A 22,519-nucleotide genomic window follows, 5' to 3' on the forward strand; every position below is an offset into this window, starting at 1 on the left:
TTACTAGTTTGCATGTTAGTCTGTTTTTAATGAGTTTTTTTAGGCTGGTTTCACAGTATAATTTCTATACTGCGTTGCACATAACTTAATGCATAATGATCAGCAGTGCAAGGATAAAAGGTCGATTTCTAATCCAGATTAAGCAAATTTTAAAGGGTTATCCCCATCTTCATAAATGGGTATTGCTGGATAGTTCTTATAAAAACAAGCAATTTTTGATATCGCTGCTTTATTAAAAATTTCGTCTGGTATTGAGATGGTAATACTTTTCTGCTGGTTGTTTTAGAATTGTAAGATGGCAAACATTGCGCAGAGCTTACAAGCTCTCTCCTATTGAGCTTGGAAGCACTACTTTGAAGCTGATCAAGTGTTATTATCTCAGGAATGGCTGCAGATGTTAGCAAACAGTAAATTGCAAAAGTGCTCGTTTTTCCAAGCACTATCCAAACTTATCCATCGGAGAAGATGAGCATAAGCCTGTAATGGATATTCCATAAATAAATATGAGGAATCTGAAACTATAAATAAAGCTGAGGGGTGATTGTGTGGATTGTGACATCTCATTTCCCAGCATTGTGTGACTTGGCCAATGTTCCTCACGTCGGGGGTGTGGATGCCGTGTCCTCGGGTCACCTTGTGTAAAGAGCATGGTGCATGATGCAACACTGTCATTACGACGCCACGCCTGTGCTATTGATGCTCGGATCAGTGTATCAGCTGGCGAGGTCTCAGATCTGCGTGATCAATGACAGATTAACTGGATATTTTTATGCTTTCCTTGGCAATCGTTCTGAATCGTGCAGTGTAATCTTAAGGGTTTGGCAACTTTCTGCTCTGATTTCAGAAATGTCATCCCCTGAGGTTTGTTGGAATCGGGAACACCAAAGTGATTTGGTCTTCGCTTTAGGAGCCCGGTGGAGCTTCCTCTGTGCATGGAAACCAACAGCAGCGTGTGTAGCTCCCCCTGTTGGTCGTGACTGCACCCTCTCCTGCACAGTCTCTGAACATCCGGCGCAGGTGCAACAGCAGATTTTTTTTTTTTTTTGTCTTGCCTCTATGTGAGTGCAGTTGCCATAGCCATCTTGTGGAGTCATCGATGGCTTGTATCTGCACCTGCTCATTAGACAAGGCTGCGACCATTTTGTATAGCTATGGCCTCCATGGTTCGCTTAGAAGGGTGGGCACACTAAAGCCCTTCACTGTGTGGGCTGAGGTTAGGACTGACTCATTTTAGCGGTCCTTATGCCATCACACGCCAATATGTGGCAGTTCTGAGATTTGAGCGGAAAGTGGTGAATGCCTTATAGGTCTTTGTGATGTGGACTTGGCTCATAGAAGAAAGCTTTATATGGCCATGTGCCTGAGCCCGAAAACTAAGGGAGGCATCAGACCCCTGTGATATTGGAGACTCTATGCCCGCAGCATTCCGAGAGGCCGGATTTTGTGATCTCCCAGGATTTGCGATCTTTCCCTTAGCCGGTAGTGTCCTACACGCAGTCTTAGTACCAGCCCATACATATTCTGCGCTGTATAATCCTAGATGTTCAGCCTCTTGTATGTCACTTGCCAGTGTGAACGGCCAATTGTACCTGTCCTGTGTGTATAAAACATGCTCTGTTCCTTATTTTTTTTTTCTTTTAACCACGTTGTTGAAAAAAAAATGTGGATGTGTGACCCGCTTACCGTCTGTACCTCTGTTTTCCACAGCACTACCTGACATGCTTCAGTGGGACGGTCGCTGTCCCCTTCCTGCTTGCAGAAGCCATGTGCGTTGGCTTTGACCAATGGGCTACCAGCCAACTAATTGGGACCATTTTCTTCTGTGTAGGAATCACTACTTTACTTCAGACAACGTTTGGGTGCAGGTAAGGCGCGTAACTTGTTTTTCGATTAGAGAAGATCAATGCTGAAATCTTCTGGAGGTGCCAGGCCAGGAAGAGGAGTCTGTCTGCTCTCTGTCTTGATATTATGGATGGGCCAATCCTGTGCTGTATTTGGCTATTGCAATCAGTCTCCTTGACTAGGAATAGAGCAGTGGCCTCCACTCCGTCCTGCCGGGGTGTTTCATAGCCTTGTTCTCAGTGGGGATCCCAAAGATCAGCAATCAATAACCTGTGTATTGGTGACCACTAAACTGGACACACGTATGTCAACCTCTTACTTGTGAGTAGTGGTCTATTCCCCCCCCCCTCATTCCACCTCTAATGTGCGTCCCATCACTAATGACATATACATGGGATGGTTCTATTGCTGCGAGAGTGTAATATCGGCAATGATTTGTGGGAAATGTACTTTGGAGCCCAAGTAGAACATCTTTATTACATCTGCAATTACTATCCTGTGCTGACGTTGTGTATATCCAGGCTAACCTCTTTAATGCTTAATTTAGATAAAATTGGTATACTGCCGTGGTGATCACTGTGCCACAAGGGGGGGGTATCCACCATTACCACTATGGTGCCAGAAGAGACACAATAGGTGGGCCGTCTGCGCCACTGATGGAGATCAAAAGGATGGTCCAGAATAGGAAGTAGACTTGATGCGGTTTTATTATCAATGCCTTTCTAAGATTTCACACTTGGATAACCAAAGTCCTGATGAAGAAGCCTGGAGACTTTGAAGCACGATGATAAAAGCGCATCAAATCTGCTTCCTATCCTAGACTATTCTTTCGGAGCTCCCATCAGCAGCGCAGACGACCACCTATTGTTTCTCTTCCGGCATTTCGTTGATTTTGGAACCCTTGGGACTACAGCGGCTGACAGTTTTTAAGCTTGATCTCTGTTGTGGGATACACAACTTTGCCGGGTGAGCAATTCCCTTCACCTTATTGTCCTTGGTTATCGGATGAGACCCAGTTGCTCTTTTTGCTCCTCAGATTTTTCCTACATATTTCCGCTATGGTACCATGCATCTGTATAATTGTCACTACATCTGTAGATGTTACGGCTATGTCCATGATCTGTGTTTTCTCTTCTCTGGGGACTCTGCAGGTTACCCTTGTTCCAGGCAAGTGCATTTGCTTTCCTTGCTCCAGCCCGTGCCATCCTATCCCTTGAGAAGTGGAAATGTAATACTACAGGTAAATAACCATCTGGTCTAAGCCATGTGATATTGAGACTCCCTGTCACACCCTATTGCTATTTTTTTGTTTTTTTTGGACTGGCACCCAGCTAGGAGAGCAGAACTCTGGAAAGAACTGGCGTGAGACTCTCCTGGGATTATTTTCCTTGCTGGCAGCTCTTTAATCCGTTTCTCCCCAAGGAGCGGGGGCACCTTTTGTGAAGAAAAGAATGTACATAATCTGACACTGGAGACTTTGGGTTTAACCCGACGCGGAAAGGGATTAAGATGAAATTGTACTGAAAACCATAAAGTCAGGGAAAGAAAAGTGCAATAGCTGGAGGTCACGTTCTCCGCAATCGAGCTCGGGAAGCCTTAGCGGATCGTGGAGGGTCTCGTTCTTCATAGCACAGTTGATACAGGAGGCTTGTCAGTTTAGTAGTAGTACTACTCTGGTGTGGAAGCTTCTAGGCAGGTTAAGGTCTACTTCTGCAGAAGCTGCCTAGCATCAAAGGGTTGTCCAGCCATTAAATATCAAATGTATAGAATATAAATGAGCATGATTTTCCATTTACATGCAGTTGGGAAAAAAAAAAGTGCACGTCCCCCTAATGAGTCCTGGTAAACACACATGCTTGGTTGCTAGCCTCACAGCCATTTTACTTCATTTCACTCTATAGCATCAGCTAATAAAAGCGGTCTTATTTTCTGCTTGTTAGGAAAGGAATAGTGGGACGATGGGAAGCACAATGCTGCCTACAGACAAGATGTTCAAAAGTGGAGTATCATATGGAGATGAGCGAGCCTGACCTGTAAAGTTCGTGGTTCATACGTGACACGCTGTGTCCTGTGCTCACCACTGAACACTGACTTCTCCTGGAAGTCTGCTTTAGTGTAAGAGGAAAACTGTTCAAACGTTAAGAGCGAGAGACTCTGCTTCCTATGGCAGCCCCCTAGCCCTTAAAACAACCATTTTACAACATTTTGGGTCCACCTCGACTCCTATGGGGTCTAAGTTCAGCTACAGTTCAGGCACCCAAACTGAATTTTCGGCTAAAGGTCTGACGAACCCGAACATCCATGGGTTCACTCATCCCTGTTTTTAAAAAAAAAAAAAATTTGATATGTCTTAGGGGCCATTAATATGGTTTGGTAGTGGACAATGTCTTGAAGTGGATTTGTGGGCTGATTTTATAGTAGTCAGTATACTTTGTTAATGATGAGCCTTGTTTACCTACTGTAGAAATCCATGTCAGAATTGCTATACTATCCATATACATGGCTGAGAGAGCTCATGAGTCAGTGTATTGCCTCCACCCAGCCTGACTTGCAGCTTGCAGTGAGATTTCTCAGCAGCAGCAGAAGGGAGGAGGGACACTGAGGAGCTGTCAATCTGGCAACGTTTGTGAAGATGACCAGCCTCATCAATTCAAAAAGTTCTATTTGATATATACTGTGGCATGTAAACATTTTGGCACCCCTGGTTAAAATTACTGTTATTGTGAACAGTTAAGGAAGTTGTAGATGAAATGATCTCTAAAACGGCTAAAGTTAAAGAAGACACATTGCCTTTTGTATTTTGGGTGAAAAGAAGAAATATTTTTCTTTTACATTTTAAAAATTAAAAAGGTCTGATGCTACATTTTGGGCACCCTGCATGGTTAGTACCGAATAGCTCCCTGTTTTGCAAATATCACAGCTTGTAAACTCTTTTTGTAGCCAGACAAGTCTTTCAATTCTTGTTTGAAGGATTTTCAACCATTTTTCCTTGGAAAATTCTTCCAGTTCTGTGATATCCCGGAGTTCTCTTGTATGCAGTGTAATTTTGAAGTCTAGCCACAGATTTTCAATGATAATCGGGACTGAGGGCCATTGCAAAATCTTCAACTTGCGCCTTTTGTGGTAGTCTGTTGTGGGTTTGTTTTTTATGGGTGTCTAGGATCATTATCCATTTTTAGAAGCCTTTGTCTTTTCAACTTCAGCGTTTTTACAGACTTTTATGTTTGTATTAAGAATTTATTGGAATTTAATTAAATCCATTCTTCCCGCTACCCATAAAATGTTCTTGTAGCCTTCTCCTGCTTTGTGTGCCTCCACCATTTTCATTTTCAGAATGCTAGGCAGCTGCTTAAAAGAACCCATGGCTGCTGTTTTTTGGCACAAGGTTAGAGGAGGCTAGAGTTTTATAAAGGTGGGGATTTTTCATCACCTGGCCTATCCTAAGGCTGTGTGCACACGCTGCGGATTTTGCTGCGGTTCCGCAGCGGTTTTGGCCACTGCGGACCCGCAGCAGTTTTTGCTGCGGTGTACAGTACCATGATTCCCTATGGGAATCAAAAACCGCAGTGCAGACGGTGCGGAATTTTTCGAGCGGATTATCTGCGGTTTTCAATCCGCAGAAAGAATTGACAGACATGTCAATTCTTTCTGCGGATTCAGCTGCAGTTCCTCCATTGAGGAGATGAAAAACCGCAGGGCAAAACCGCAGAGCAATCCGCAGGTAAAACCGCAGGTATTTTGACCTGCGGATTTTACAAAATCCGCGCGGATGAATCCGCACCTAATCCGCAGCGTGTGCACACAGCCTCAGGGTTATGGCTTGTTCACTATCATAACAGGCTAAGGCCTGAAACCTTGGTCAAAGTTATTTGAGCACCACATCTCCAATGGTGCCCAAACTTTTCCATCGGCCCATTTTCCTTTTTGTAATTTTTAAAATGTAAAAGGTGTGTGTATATCTATGTATGTCCTGTATGAAATGCGTCATCTTTACCGTTGGGCCTTTTAGAGATCATTTCATCTTCACCTTGCTTAACTGCTCACAATAACAGTAATTTTGACCATGGGAACCCAAACTTTTACATGCTTCTGTATAGACTAAAAAAGCCGATCTTTCACCAGATTTTAAAATGTAGTCCCCATACGATTGACTATGGAATGGCCTTGGTAGCAGCAATGTTGTAGTACGGTTCGGGGCAAGGAAGGGGATGGGCAATTACAGACAGAGATGAAGTCCTGTCTTTTGTAATCTTCCATGTCCTTTCTGGATCAAAGATAAAGGGGAAATATTTGCTTAATGGAAAAAGGTCAAAGATCAGACCAGTTTTAATGAGCCATCCCTGGGAATCTCTTGAATGGAAATTTCCAGCGGGCAGGGTATTTGTATTTAGATTGGTGGCCAGAAGGATTATTGGGAGTAAAGTTGTGGGTTTTTTTGCTCTCCTTCTGTGACTGTATACTATTAAACAGCGGTCCTTGTAGAATGTGCTCATTTGTGGCTATATGTAGATCATCCTGAACTCAAATTCTATTTTCTAATGATCTATTTTGATTTAGAGCAGATTCTCCAGTGTCTGAAGGTACTGTCACATTTAGCGATGCACCAGCGATCCCGACCAGCGATATGACGCGGTCAGGATCGCTGGTGCATCGCTAATTGGTCTGTAGTGAGCTGCCACACAGGCAGATCTCACCAGCGACATCGCAGGGGTCGGGGGTCGCTACTTACCTGTCAGACGAGGCGATCCTGCGTCCTCCCGCCTGCGTCGCTCGTCGTCACAGCAGGAAGCTGATGACGAGAAACAGTCCAGGACGTTTTCACGCGATCAGCGATAACCAGCGGGGGAGCGGTCGGAGGTAAGTATCACACATAGCGATATCGCTATAATGTCACAAGAACCAGCGATCTTATAGCGATATTGCTAGCGATATCGCTTAGTGTGACAGGCCCTTGACAGCGACCACCATTACTGATTCTTCACCCGTGGTCGGATATATCGGTTGATAATATTCTTAGTTCTCTTGCTGCTGACCACACAGGTCAGACGTCTGACTTTTTGAAATAATGGAAAATATGTTAAGCTTTTTTTGGATTTTGCAAACTCCTAGCTTTTTATGGCTGTATGGTAACATAGGACGTGAAGGTATAGTTTAGGTCGCCCTCTGTTGGTGCTTAAGACAAATGACAGGAGTTCTCCTTTTTGTTCTTGAGGGTTTAGCAAATTTTCATGACATGTAAAACAGGATTTATCTTCTATGCCGTATTAAAGGGATTCCTCTAGGTGGGGATCTGATCACAGGAACGGGAGTCCCAATGTCTCTTGTGTAAATGGAGTGGTAGGGCCCATGCGTGACCATGGGACCCCATCATTGCCAGCCCAATAGAAGTTAATGGAGCAGTGATTATGGCTGCACAAAGCTGCATCATTTACAGCAGGGACTTTGGGAACCACAATCTACATGAATCACCTATCTTTGGGATTTTTTTTTTTTTGTAACTTCTTTACACACCTTGCCACTGTATAGGTGCACTTGGGTCGGCGCGGTCTGTGCCACTGTATAGGCGCACTTGGGTCGGCGCGGTCTGTGCCACTGTATAGGCGCACTTGGGTCGGCGCGGTCTGTGCCACTGTATAGGCGCACTTGGGTCGGCGCGGTCTGTGCCACTGTATAGGCGCACTTGGGTCGGCGCGGTCTGTGCCACTGTATAGGCGCACTTGGGTCGGCGCGGTCTGTGCCACTGTATAGGCGCACTTGGGTCGGCACGGTCTGTGCCACTGTATAGGCGCACTTGGGTCGGCGCGGTCTGTGCCACTGTATAGGCGCACTTGGGTCGGCGCGGTCTGTGCCACTGTATAGGCGCACTTGGGTCGGCGCGGTCTGTGCTACTGTATAGGCGCACTTGGGTCGGCGCGGTCTGTGCCACTGTATAGGCGCACTTGGGTCGGCGCGGTCTGTGCCACTGTATAGGCGCACTTGGGTCGGTTGGTCTGTGCTACTGTATAGGCGCACTTGGGTCGGTTGGTCTGTGCTACTGTATAGGCGCACTTGGGTCGGCGCGGTCTGTGACACTGTATCTGTGCACTTGCAGGCCTTTCTCCTGGAGTTGGCCCCTGTCCTGTGCTGTGCATAGGCTGACTCCAGGCAATGTGCGCAGGATTTAATTTGAGATGGTGTTGGCTTAAGTGAAGCCAGCGGTGTCAATCAAGCTGGCCGGACTGTCTGAAAGAAGGTGCTCTGGGACGTTAGGCCCCGGTGCAATTAACACACAATTTGGCTTCTTTAAAAGTTTTCCGAATACTAGCCCACAGATTAATCAACCAAATATGCAATTCATCTTACTTCAAGCTGCCCTAAATACAGGTGTACTTAATGCCATTTTGCCTTTAAGGCCTTTACTGTTAAGCTACAGGTTTATTGGCAAACTCTGTAACTGCGGCATCAGACCCCAATGTTGTAGGACCTTTCTGTATGCCTGCTATTATTTTAGCATGGGGACTGGGGATCATAACACTAACAGTAACTTTTGTAATTCCCAATATCCAGGCATAAGCAGATATGGTGGTCAGTCCTATGAGATTTTGATTGGCTCGCTTTTCTTCTTGTAGATATAATTTTCACTAATGGAACGGAGACGTTTGACACTGGACACATATGGCAACCGAGGATACGTGAGGTAACGCGTGTGATCTAGTAGTGTTAGTAGGGGAGGGACTTATGTTGATGCCCATACTGACCATATTTGTTTTTTGGAGGGAATGACTATTTTTTCCAACCCCTTGATACACCTGCTTGGGCTGAGGGTCCATGAAGAAAAGGATCTGATGTCTAAAATCCAAAAGCCCAATTCTGTTCTGCCATTTTGGGGTGGTACATACACCGCCAGATTTAGTGTATATGTGTGCCGCCATATTGCCTATGATTTCTGTAGGTTCTCTGTGTATACCCTTGGTGTAACCCTTTCACTTGGTCTCATTCTTTTGTAGATACAAGGTGCCATCATCATGTCGTCGCTCATAGAAGTGGTAATCGGCTTCCTTGGTCTTCCTGGTGCCTTGCTGAGATACATAGGACCGCTGACCATAACTCCTACTGTGTCCCTTATCGGCCTCTCTGGGTTCCAGGCCGCCGGGGAGAGAGCGGGCAAACACTGGGGCATTGCTATGCTGTAAGTGCGAAAAATCTGTGGATCTAATGTGTGCTGCCGTATAGGACAGAGAGCTCTGTAGGACTTGGTAACTTGCTCTTTGCCCAATAGCTTGTAGATGCTGCTCTGAAGCTGGCTGGCAATGCCACCTTGGAAGAGCAAGTGAGCCATTCTCCTGCACCATTGGTAACTCTGTGCCAACTCTGGACTTGGTCCTTAAAACGGTGTAAATTCCAAGCTCTCCAAGGCCCCAGAAATCGCTAGCATGTGAAAAACATATCGTAACTTTTTTTTCCTTCCTTAAAAATCGCTTAACAATAGAAAAGTGATGTAGACAAGGCAACGTTTCGGCCATAATTGGCTATAGGCTATGGATGTGTTGGGAACTGGATGCCTTATGGCAGAGATGAGGACGTATTGGTTTTCATTGCTGAAATCCACTTTAAGTATGGTGTCTTACAGGCAACGCTCCTTTGGGGCAAAGTATGCAAATTTATACCCCTTGTAAGGTAGTGCTCACTGAGTGTATTGGGGGACACTTATTTGGCTGCGATATTGATGCACACCTGAACACTTCCACTTAAAACAGTCCTATGCAGTTTATTGTGCCATCATAAACCGCACCGTAAGCCATGTTATACTTCACAGGCTCACACATAGTCCATAACATTGCATAGTAAACTGCTTTAATACGCTGTCACTAAACACGCTGGACCCTCTTGTCCAGTTACCGTGGATGTTGTCCAGTTACCGTGGATGACCGCATGCCGAACAGTTCATTAGTGTCCATAGAACATTACGGGCACCAACAGTTATATCGCCATGTCTGGGGTTACCTCGCAGGAGCTCTGGCTCCAGATGCCGACTCTGTCAGTCCTCTCTTTCCCAGGGAAGCTGCCGAACTGGGATCACCGTCCCGGATAACGTCTTGCTCACCAGGCCACCTGACAGTCCAGATCCACAGACAGACACTAGGTCCCCCAATGCAGTGCCGTCACTGACTCTGCAAACACACAGGCCTGACTGTGTGCTATTCATGAAATCCGTCCCCACTTGGAACCGTCCAACACACAGGCCTCACCTGGTGCTATTCAGAGATTCAACCCTTCTTCCAGGGTTTCCCAACACACCGGCCCCCAGGTCCAGGGCCTCAGCGGGTGCTATTCAGGACGTCCGTCTCACCTGAGACCGTCCAACACTCCTGCCTCACCAGGTGCTATTCAGGGATCCGTCCCTACTCCCAGGGACTCCCAACACCCCGGCCTCACCAGGTCCAAGGTCGCAGCAGGTGCTATTCAGGAAGGCAGCACACCTTCCAACACCTAGACCCTCCAGGACCTTCCACCCTGAACCATTCAGGTACACACTCTCTCTCCATGTGGCCAGACCTCAGGCACATTATATGGTACATAACCACACCCATAGGTCATGACCTCACTACAGGTCCTATTCCACACACTGCCACACACATACAGGCTTTACATTGGGCGTTCAGACACATGCCCCTGGGTGGGTTTGTAGGTGACTGGTTCCACCTATCTCACCAAGTCACCTAGAAGTTTTCCCAATACACAGCAACAAACCCTCAGCAGTATATCTGCTGATCAATACACGTTCAAGCTTCCACCTCAAGGCACCCACCCCTGTGATACATATCGGCCATTTACAATCCTGCCGCTCACCATTTCCCCATCACAATAAAGGAAACGCCTGCATGCATGTCCTGGGAAGCCCATACAGCACCCCCTAGCTGTCACAGGGGTCACTGCATCACACCCTCCACAAAGAATAAAACAGACTCTTTGGTTCCGCTTATAGGTTTTTTACCTTGCAAGTCAGTGTCTGACCATAAGAGTTTCGGGAAATCGACACCCGTCTGTAGGCTGCTGTTTTGGGTTCTTGCCCTTCGTCATGTAGGTGTCTGATATTTACAGATGGGTGTCTGTTCTTATTTCAATCTGTTGTTCAGTCTCAGAAGTAAAGTCTGCGGTCACAGTGTGTGCCTGTAGACTGCCGAATCATGAGTGTGTGTGACCCACCCACTGTCATGATTCACTGTGTGGAGGGCGCTCATGTGACCTCATATATGTGACTTGCATACGTGCCATTATGGGCTGACTAAGCTCCGACCAGCTGCAAGTATGGAAATCGCATATATGCATCATGTGACTGCACACCTACACGGAGAAAAGGAGAGTCAAGGCAGTGTGTCCATCAGTCAGTCACAATTCAGCAGCATGCACTCACACAGAAGGACTGCAGGCCTTTCTCCTGAGACTGGATAACCCCTTTAAAGGGAATCTGTCAGCAGGTTTTTACTATGTAATCTGAGGACAGCATGAGGTAGGGACTGAGACACAGATCTCAGGGATGTGCTGCTTATTAGGCTGTGTGCTGTTTCCATACAATGAATGTTTCATCACCAGGAGATTATCACTGCCCGGATTAGTTCACTCAGTGCAAAGTGTCCCGACCATGCTGACTCCTAGAATAAGCAGTTCACTGTCTATAGACTAAGTACATACAGAGCCTGATGTGGGCAGGATCAGCTTTCTCAGCTCTGCTATATCTAAAAACTGTCACAACTGCTGTACCCTGTAATCGAAGTGATATGTTGCTGGAATCAGGATCTCTTTCCTACATTACGTTGCTCACATGACTTGGCAAAAACCTGCTGACAGGTTCTCTACCTTGTCAGGTTTCATGACTGTTATGGGTCAGACATTGACTTTGTTTTTTTTTCTTGTTTTTTTTCCTGGTGAACAAAAAGGGTATTCTACATATTTTTATTTTTCCCTAAAGAGTATTGCCTGGAAGACTCCAAACATCAGTTGTACCCCCCTAATGAAATCCAGTATGTCCACCTGTACCCCCAGAGACAGCTGTGTATTTGCAGAGTGGTTGGCTATTATAGAATGTGTTCAGCTCTTCTGTCTGCTGGCGGTCAGATGAGCCTCGCTGCAGTAATCCTAATGCGGACAGTGTGGTAGTTAAATACACATTGTAATCTTATGTCTGAATGTCACTACTTTTTTTTGTTGTTGTTGGGTTCACCAGTATAAGTTCTCTATTTATATAGCAAGTTCTATGATGCCGCTGATCCATGTGCCAGAGAATATGGAAAATGACTAACATTGAGCCTTTAATTCTGTAGGTAAATGGAGACGACCGCTCTCCTGTGCCTTTATTGACTTGCAGGGCACAGTAGGTGATGGGATCTAGTGTTCTGGGCATCTGTGCCCTGCAGCCTGCATACGTCTATCTGCCTATGCGATAACGACGTTTTCTTCTCCTTCCAGCACCATATTCCTGGTCCTTCTTTTCTCTCAATACGCCAGAAACGTCAAGCTGCCGCTTCCCGTGTACAAGTCTAAGAAGGGATGGACGGCTTACAAGTTACAGCTATTCAAAATGTTTCCCGTAAGTTACCGCTCCACGTATCGGACATGGACGTGTGGTTGTTGGATGATACGATAGGACGTTAGCTGAGCTGCGAATTCTTTTTTTTTTTTTTTTTTTTTTTTTTTTCCTTCTGGGATCTAAAGGGTAACATTTCTCCTTGTGTAGAGTCACAAGCCAGGCCTGACATGTCAGAGTGAGGAGACCTATAGGCCATGCAATGCTCCTCTGGGAAATGAAATATGCAAATTAACCCTCCAGAGAGGAAGACTACTAGAACTCTAGCGCCACCTATTGGAAGTAGCAATCTTAAAATTCACTCTTGACCCTGTATTGAGCCTTGCCGCATGACGGGATAAAAGCCAAACCAGAATCTCAATTTGCAGACACACGTTCCAGGGTTTTGCCACTCGGAATTTATGAGATCTGATTTCTCTGTATGGGAAGCCTGACCTAAGTGGTAACTGCTTGTCACACTCCACAAGAAGAAATGTTTCCGCCTAGATCCCAGTCTTAGCCTCTCACCTAGTCAAATCAGTTCTCATACTTTGCACTGATGAGGGGCAGCACCCCAAAACACGTCTGCAAATTGAGATTCTGCTTTGCCTTTTATCCTAAATTATATGGCAACACTCGTTAAAGGGTTGATATTGACTTTTAGGATTGCGACTTCCAATAGGTGGAGCTAGAGTTCTAGTTCTCCTTCTCTGAAGAGACAATTTTACATATTTTTAATTTTTTTCCCCAAAAATTAAAACAAAAAAAAAAAGGTTATTCCTGTGAAATTCAGTTGTCAGGTGGAGATAGATTTGGGATAATCCCTTTTTCTCTTTCGTCTCATTGGGGGACACAGAAACCGTGGGTGTGTGCTGCTGTCACTAGGAGGTTGACACTATGCATGAAAAAAAATGTTAACTCCGCCTCCGCGGTATATACTCCTCCGACCGGCTGTAGGACTATCAGTTTTGCTTAGTGTCAGCAGGAGGTGGACAGGGATCTCTCGCAGACCCATGCCTACCTCAATGTGCATCGTTCCTTTTCAGGTAACCATGGAGGGATACAGAGTAGATTTGCTACATCTGTATTCCCACACCGGGACCATGAGTACGGCGTGTACTGCTACCCTGTATCCTCTTGAATCCCACGGGCAGGACGCTATCCCCTAACACAGGACTCGTGTTGAGGGGCAGCTCCTGGTCCTGACCTTCGTCTACCATCACTCACCCACCAGATCCTGATGATCGAGAGACGCCCTGCAGAAAAGGTTTGGGAGAGCAATCTTTTCATGCAGATAACCGACCCCTGTTACGGGGTGAACTGGAGGTAAGAGACTGCAGCGTTGTATGATCTGCTCACCAGCCGCTCTGGCTGAGTATGACCGCTGTAATCAGCTCGGGCTTACAGCCCAGGGGTCTATACTTATGTTAAGAGCCAACACTTACTTTCAAGCACGTGGTGCAGCTCGGTTCCAGCCTCCTCCCGTGGCAGCGTTATGGCCTTGGGCTCCAGCAGGAGCCCTGCACGGCTGACGCCAGATTCCGGAGGCAGGCTCCGACCCCCCCGGCTTTCTCTTCCTGTACCAACGCCATCTTGGTGCTCCAGGAGGCTGGAGCAGGGCCCCGCCCACCACCTCCGGGCGGGGATTTCATAAGTCTTCAAGGCAGCGGCAGGGCTGTTCACCTCGCGCGCTCTCTCTCTCTCTCATCAGCCTTCGGGTGGGGACACAGGTCGTGGGTATGTGAGTACTGCACTACAAGTTGCTCCCTCACACCGCTTTCTACCACCGACGATCGGCACCAGGTAAAACCTGTCAGTATGCCCAAGGGAGGGCAGTCCCGCTCCTCCTCCTCATCTGCTTCTGTGACCTTGGTCAAATATTTTGTATGTACCAAATGCAATGTCAGGCTTCCTTCAGGTCAGTCCTCGCCACTCTGCTCAGATTGCAGCAGACCTACGGTGTCACCTACGCTAGAGAGCAGGTGCAGCCCCCCGTTTTGCCTGTCAGGGCTCCCACATTACCCCTGGAGCAGGAGGAAGCCACCTTGCCTGCTGCCCAGGGGCCATCCATTGCCACGGGAGACAGCGAGTGTCCAGGATGGGACTCTCCCTTATCCAAGTCCGTTGCCGACCTTACCATGGTATTACAGACCTTGGCAACAGCCCCCAGAATTTTTACAAAGATTATGGCAGCGATGGTTGCTATATTAAGGGTCATATCTCGACGATATTCTCGTCAAGGCGCCCTCCTTCGCTCAGGCCCAGGAAAATCTAACGGTAGTTTTAAACACCCTGTCCTGGTTTGGTTGGATCATAAACAGGGAGAAATCCCACTTAACGCCAACACAACGCCTAGAATTCTTAGGGATGATAATCGACACCCGCCACTCGAGGGTCTTTCTCCCAGAAAGAAAGTGGATTACCCTCCAGCAGGGAATTCGCTCTCTGTTGAAATTCCGGTTTCTATCCTTTCTATCCTTAGCCTACCATGAGAGTCCTGGGAAGGATGGTGGTAGCTTCAGAGGCAATACCCTTTGCCCTGTTCCGTTCCAGGATACTGCAGAGGAACATCCTCCTTCAGTGGGACAGGTCCAGCTCTTCGCTGGATCGCCCTTTCCTTCCATTCAGACCAGGGAGTCCCTCAAGTGGTGGCTGACCTCCCCCTTGTTCTTCTGGGTTGGCCTTTTCTCCCTGTCCACTGGCAGGTAGTAAACACAGATGCCAGTCTCCTGGGCTGGGGTGCGGTATTCTTTCTAGCACTTCTACATTGGGAAAGATACCTCAACAACCAACCAGTCCGGATTCAAACGGACAATGCCATGGCGGTGGCATACATCAATCACCAAGGGGGAACCAGAAGTCCCCGGGCACTGGCCGAGGTATCTAGAATCTTCAACTGGGCAGAAACCGCAATTTCGGCAGTTTACATTCCTGGCACAGACAACACGGCCGCCGACTTCCTCAGTCAGGAGGAGCTCGTGGCAGGAAAATGGTCCTTACACCAGGACGTGTTCCATCAGATATGCCAGCTTTGGGGGACTCCAGATGTGGACCTCTTGGCAACGCGACAGAACAGGAGGGTCCAATAGTTTGTCTCAAGATACCGCGATCCTCTAGCAATAGGGGTCGACGCGCTGGTCATTCCCTAGACACAGTTCAGACTCCCTTACCTGTTCCCTTCCTCTCCTTCCTAGACTAACGAAGATCAAGGCGGAAGTGGTGCCTGTTCATATTAATCGCCCCTTACTGGCCCAGGAGGGCCTGGTTTGCAGAAATTATCAATCTTCTCACAGGCACCCCCTGGAGACTCCCCGACAGACCAGATCTCCTGGCTCAGGGGCCGTTTTACCACCCGAGTTCTCGGTTGCTCAATTTGACGGCATGGCCGTTGAAACCACAATACTGAGACCAGCGGGGTTTTTGGATCAAGTCATTAATACAATGATTCAGGCTAGGAAGCCTTTCTCTTCCATGGTCTATTATCGAGCCTGGAAGGCCTATTTTGGCTGGTGTGAGTCTAGCCTCATCACACCTAAGCCCTGTTCCCTGCCATCTGTCCTAGCCTTTCGCCAGGCAGGGTTAGATGGCGGTTAGGCCCCAAGTCCCTTGAAAGGACAGGTGTCTGCTCTCTCTGTTCTTTTTCAAAGAAATACGGCCCCTCCTTACAGATCCCCTGTGGCTCCTTAGGATCTTAACTTGGAAGCCTTGACGGGTTCACCCTTCGAACCCCTCCAAGAAGCTCCCATGTCTTTGTTGTCCTGGAAGGTGGTATTTTTCGTAGCCATCACCTCTATTAGGCGGGTTTCAGAATTGGCGGCATTGTCCTGTCTCCCTCCATTCCTAATTATGCACCAGGACAAGGTTGTTTTGCGGCCTCCTCCTAACTTTCTTCCCAAGGTAATATCAGCCTTCCACCTGAACGAAGATATAATCCTTCCGTCATTTTGTCCCGCTCCAACCCATCCTCTGGAGCGTTCTTTGAATAAGCTAGACCTGGTCAGGGCGATAAGGATCTATCTGGCCTTGACCGCTCCCTTCAGGATGACGGACTCGCTCTTTATCCCCAATGGGGTGAGGAGAGGCCTGCCGGCCTCTAAGGCAACAATTGCCCGCTGGATCAGAATGGCAATTCTGGAAGCCTCCCGGGTGAAGGACAGGGTGTCCCCTGCTGGGGTCAAGGCCCATTCAACCCGGGCGGTGGGTGCCTCCTGGGGGGTACACAACAGGGCATCAGCCATGCGGTTGTTCAAGGCTGCCACGTGGTCGTCCGTGCATACCTTTTCAAGGTTCTATAAGGTCCATACCTATGCTTCAGTGGACGCCAGGCTAGGCAGAAGAATCTTGCAGGCGGCAGTGGTGAGTTCTCCGGCCTGAAGGAAGTTTGTCTTTTATTCGGTCGTCCATGACAGCACCACCTGAGAGAAGGGATCCACCCCTTAGGAACAGGAAACCTACAGATACAAAAGGGTGGCACCTCTCCCACGCATCAGTTGGTTTCCTGTTCCTAGAGGACAGGACTCTCTACAGATCGTCCGTCATGGAGTCGTCGTTGAGTTCCCAGGCCGGCTGACCGACCCAGGTAGCGAGGGGGTCTCCTACCTCGGTCAGTGCGGGGTCCCTGGAAGCGCCACGGTGGGGCCGGGTAGGTCACCACGGCAGTGGACGGAGCAGGTGGAGCAGGGGTCCGGTGGATGCCGTCTCCAAAAAACGCCAGCACCTGGTACGTATGCCCCGGCTGCGCTTCCCCAGGCCCGGTCCTCCCGGTCAGTGCTGGCCCCTGGCGGGCTCATGGCGGCGTGCGCAGTGGGGCAGTGGGGCATTCCGGCCAGGAGGCGCTGCGTGGCTCCTTCGCGCGCGCTCCCGCAGGGCTCTGATGAGCGGCGGAAGTGACGCGGCGGAAGGGGCGGAGCGATAGCGCCGATACCGGAAGTCGGGTGCCGGCCGGCCTCCGGCATGCGCCGCGGGTGCATGCCCGTCCGGGGGTCGCGCAGCGACCCGGGTAAGGCGAGGGGGCCGGAGCATGGGGGAGGGAGTGCGGAAAGCCGGGTGGGTGGTGCTATGGCAGGATACCTGCTGACCCGGACACCAGGAGGCCATATAAGGCAGATGGGGATGCCGCTGGGGTGCTTCTGAAGGCCCCAGCAATGGATTCAACGGAAGCCCCCTTGGACCGGCAGGACGAGACGCAGGAGCGCCCGCAAAAACAGGCCACGACAAAACCGCTTGCGAGTGGCCAGCAGAAAAAACAGACGAACTAGCGACCAGAGCCGCGAAAGTTCCTCCAGAAAGGACCCCCCTGCCTCCCTCCGTGATCCGGTACCTGCTTTATCTGCATGGGTAAGAGATCTCCGTGAATGTACCCTGATGCAGTGTTCCCTTATGTTTTTTTTTTTTTTCAGGGGAAGAAGGCTACGGGAAAACAGAAGCACAGGGAATGTGCCCTCTGTAGTTCCCCCCTACCAGATGGCCACCCTAAAAAAATTATGCCAACCATGCATTCGGCAAACGGTAGGGGTTATTAAAGACAGGGAGTCCAGGGGTAGATTGTCAGGCCCTTATACTCTCCCCCGTTTATGCAGGTAGCGGAAGAGACACCTGACTTCACTTCGAACCTGAGAGAGATGATCAGGGCAGAAATGAGTGTCTTACCTCAAAGAGAACCTTCTAGGAGAAGAGAGGCTAGTGGTTCAGGCTCGGAGACCTCAGTCGCCCCTAGGAAAGGTGACAATTCCTCGGACTCTTTGGCCTCCTCGTCGTCTTCCTCGGATGAAGACTCTAGCCGGTTCTGCTTCCTCTTAGACCAGATGGACAGATTAGTGAAAGCAATACGGTCCACCATGGGGGTAGCGGACAAAAAAACGGGAACTCTCAGCACAGGACATAATGTTCGGGGGTCTAGACCCCAAAAAACGCAGAGCCTTTCCATTAAACGATAAGGTTCAAAACCTAATTGACAGAGAATGGAAGAGACCGGAAAAAAGGGGCTCCATGCCACCAGCCTTTAAGCGGAGATACCCCTTTGATAACCCGGTAGTAAACAGATGGGATAAAGCCCCGAAACTAGACGCAGCAGTAGCCAAAGCATCTAAAAAATCTGCCATACCATTTGACGATATGGCCTCCTTGAAAGATCCGCTAGATAAAAAAGCGGATTCTTTTCTTAAAGGGACATGGGAGATGTCAGCAGGCGTGTTAAGACCAGCGGTAGCTGCCACCTGTACAGCCAGATCGATGATGGTCTAGCTAGATCAGCTGGATTCCGAGCTAAAAGACGGAGCCTCAAGATCATCTATTCGGAAAAGTTTGCCGATCATTCAGAATGCCGCGGCATTTTTAGCCGATGCGTCTGCAGACTCTGCAAGAATGGCGGCTAAAGCCGCGGGTCTATCTAATGCAGCGCGAAGAGCGCTCTGGTTAAAATGTTGGCCAGGAGATATTCAAGCCCGGTCCCGTCTCTGTTCCATTCCCTGCGAGGGGGAGTACCTATTCGGCCCTGTCTTGGACGAATTGTTAGAGGAAGCTGGAGATGACAAAAAGAAATTTCCCAGTCTCCCGAACCCCTCGTACAGACGTCCTTTTACCAGAAAAGGTTTTTTCCGGAGAAGGCCGTCCAGAGATCAGGGCAGATGGGAGGAGAAAAAAAGGAAAGGTACAGGATTCATGTTTGGCGGGGGGCGCCAGGAAGGTCCAGCTCGAGATACGAAAAAGCCGCCCCAATGACTAGTTACCCCGGTAGGATGGAGACTAGCTGCCTTCTACCCATCCTGGTCTCTGATCTCTAATAGCAGCTGGATATTGGGGATAATAGCCATGGGACTACGAATAGAGTTTTCTAGGGTTCCCCTTGATCAATTTAAAATCACCCCACTCAGGTCGTCTGCTTCAGAGCAAGCTGCCCTGGAGGCCGAGGTTCATGACCTGTGCGCCAAAAAAGTCCTGATAGAGGTTCCAGAGACAGAATGGGGGAAGGGATTCTACTCCCCTCTGTTCCTGGTCCGCAAACCAGACAGCTCCTTTAGGACAATAATAAACCTTAAGGCCCTCAACAAGTTTTTGGTCATACGTCCTTTTAAAATGGATACAATTAAATCTGCAATAAAATTGCTGTTCCAAAACTGCTTTATGGTGGTGTTAGATCTGAAAGACGCATACTACCATATACCCATCCATGCAGGCCATCAGCGGTTTCTCAGAGTGGCGGTTCAGTTGGATGGGTCAATTCGACATTTCCAATATGCGGCCCTCCCTTTTGGAGTGGCAGTCGCTCCCCGAGTATTTACTAAAGTAATAGCGGAGGTCATGGCCCATCTACGTGAATCGAACATTCTGGTGATCCCCTACCTGGACGATTTTCTTATTGTAGGTAAAACGGCGAATCATTGTTCACAACAGCTACAAAAGGCAATGTCCGCCCTAGAACGGTTAGGATGGTTGCTGAACGTCAAAAAGTCTCGGTTGCAACCAATGAAAGTCCAACAATTCTTGGGCCTAACCCTGGATTCTGAAAAACAGGAATGCCGTCTGCCCCCGGAGAAGCTTGTTCGCCTCCGTTATCAGATCCTGAACGCCTCCAATAACCCCACCATGTCCCTCAGGAAAGCCATGTCCCTTCTAGGCTCTCTTTCGGCCTGTATCCCGGCAGTCCAGTGGGCCCAGTTTCATGCAAGGAAACTACAGAGCGAGGTCTTATTACATCAAAAGGTCCTTGGGGGTTACTTGGAGGGTCAGCTAACCTTGTCCCGTAACACAAGGGAGTCCCTAGAGTGGTGGTTAGACAAGGATAACTTGTCTAAAGGGGTGCCCTGGGAGTATAACGTAACCCGCATAGTCACCACGGATGCTAGTCCTTACGGTTGGGGAGCTCATATGGGTGAAATATTAGTCCAGGACCAATGGCAACATGATCAGTTAGGAATGTCATCTAACCTAAAAGAATTGACAGCGGTAGAACAGGCGGCTAAAAAGCTCCTTGTGTATCTACAGGGCCATCACGTGCGGGTGTTCTCCGACAATCAGGTCGCCGTGGCATATATCAATCACCAAGGCGGGACCCGTTCCAGACCCCTGATGATTGTAGCAGAGCGGTTTTTCCATCTAGCAGAACAATACTTTCTATCTTTAACAGCGTTACATATAAAAGGAAGAGACAACATCACGGCAGACTTTTTAAGCCGCAATCAGCTAAAGCAGGGGGAATGGTCCCTAAACTCCTCCATATTCAATCTGATTGTTCAAAAGTGGGGATATCCAGAGGTAGACCTCTTCGCCACCAGAGACAACAGACAATTGAAACAATTCTGCTCCCTAAATCCCAGAGAGAATCCTCTGGCGGTAGATGCCTTCCTGATAAAGTGGGACTTCAGACTAGCCTATGCCTTCCCTCCCCTATCTCTTCTACCCCTGGTGATGAGGAAAATCAGGAAAGACAGAGCAAGGGTTATAGTCATCGCTCCATTTTGGCCCAGGAGAGCATGGTTCTCATGCCTCAGGACCATGTCGGTATCCGATCCTTGGGTTCTGCCGGACATCCCGGATCTCCTGTCCCAGGGCCCAGTCTTCCATCCTCAGGTAGCTGGCCTTCATCTGACGGCGTGGAGTTTGAACGGTCATTATTAGAAGAGAAGGGCTTCTCCGCAGACCTAGTTAACACCCTACTTAAGAGTAGGAAAACCATTACCACAAAAATTTGTCAGAATTTGGAAGAAATTCCTTCAAAACTCAGGAGTAGTCGCTGGGGATTCAGCGCCTATAATGCAGATATTAGAGTTCCTACAAAAAGGTCTGGACATGGGGCTCTCTACCAGTACCCTTAAAGTACAAGTGTCAGCCTTGGGGGCTCTGTTTAGCTGTAACATCGCTGGTAATTATTGGATAAGCAGGTTCATTAAGGCGGCAGGTAGATCCAGGCCAATAATGAAGGATAGGTTCATGCCGTGGGACTTAAACCTAGTCCTCACTGCTATGACAGAGACCCCATTCGAACCTATCTCGTCGGCTTCCCTAAAAAACCTGTCCCTCAAGGTAGCCTTCCTGGTAGCTCTAACATCAGCCCGCAGAATAAGCGATATCCAGGCTTTATCTAGGTGTCCTCCTTATTTACAGTTCAAAGAGGATAGGGTAATACTTAGACCTGACCCAGCGTACTTGCTGAAGGTAGTGTCTAGTTTCCATAGGACACAGGAAATAGTTCTTCCATCCTTCCTCCCTAATCCAACTAACGAGAAGGAAAAGAAACTACACACCCTGGATGTCAGGAGAGGCCTCATAGAATATCTGACAGTCACCGATCCCTGGAAGAAAGATAATGCCCTATTTATCTCTCATCAAGGCCCCAGGAAAGGTTGTAGAGCATCAAAAAATACACTAGCCAGATGGATTAGAGAGGCGATTTCAATAGCATACACCTCAAAGGGCAGGTCGCCACCCGGGAAGCTGAGGGCGCATTCCACCAGAGCCATGGCAACCTCATGGGCCGAAAGATCAGAAGTCTCCATTGACCAGATTTGTAAGGCGGCTACTTGGTCCTCTCCGAGCACCTTTTATAGTCATTATAGGCTAGACCTGGGTGCTTCCACAGACCTCTCTTTTGGTATAAGGGTGCTGCAGGCTGTAGTCCCTCCCTAAAGCTGATATTACTCTCTGTAAATCTCTCAGGTGGTGCTGTCATGGACGACCGAATAAAGTCTTAGTTACTCACCGGTTAACGGTATTTTTCGGAGTCCATGACAGCACCCGTATATTCCCTCCCTTATAGTTGATTGGGGTGTGCACGTCTATTTCTTGTATATGCTCACTGGTGGTAAAAGTTTATAATTGTAAAGAATACTGTACATAAATCATGCATTAACCTTGGAAGTCCTCTTGTGCTCTGTAATCCAACTGATGTGTGGGAGAGGTGCCACCCTTTTGTATCTGTAGGTTTCCTGTTCCTAAGGGGTGGATCCCCTCTCTCAGGTGGTGCTGTCATGGACTCCGAAAAATACCGTTAACCGGTGAGTAACTAAGACTTTCCCATCCCAGGGACTGCTTTTGGACGTCCCACGGTTTGTGTCCCCCAATGAGACGAAAGAGAAAACAGGATTTTGGTAACTTACTGTAAAATCTGTTTCTCAGAGTCTTCATTGGGGGACACAG

The 22,519-nt window shown here is 48.3% G+C and overlaps 1 protein-coding gene across 2 annotated transcripts in view; it reads left to right on the forward strand.

The window, feature by feature from the left end:
• SLC23A2 (solute carrier family 23 member 2) overlaps window positions 1-22,519 on the forward strand; it is a 163,382-nt gene that overhangs the window by 99,915 nt on the left and 40,948 nt on the right. For both annotated transcript variants that reach the window (XM_073559495.1, XM_073559496.1), the window contains exons 5-9: window positions 1,708-1,865; window positions 2,994-3,082; window positions 8,451-8,518; window positions 8,829-9,010; window positions 12,289-12,409. In XM_073559495.1, coding sequence (XP_073415596.1) covers window positions 1,708-1,865; window positions 2,994-3,082; window positions 8,451-8,518; window positions 8,829-9,010; window positions 12,289-12,409 — 618 coding nt within the window. The remainder of the gene's footprint in view (window positions 1-1,707; window positions 1,866-2,993; window positions 3,083-8,450; window positions 8,519-8,828; window positions 9,011-12,288; window positions 12,410-22,519) is intronic.

This window comes from Dendrobates tinctorius, unplaced genomic scaffold (assembly GCF_039654945.1).
Source record: "Dendrobates tinctorius isolate UK_male_01 unplaced genomic scaffold, ASM3965494v1 ptg000272l, whole genome shotgun sequence".
Taxonomy (NCBI): Eukaryota; Metazoa; Chordata; class Amphibia; order Anura; family Dendrobatidae; genus Dendrobates; species Dendrobates tinctorius.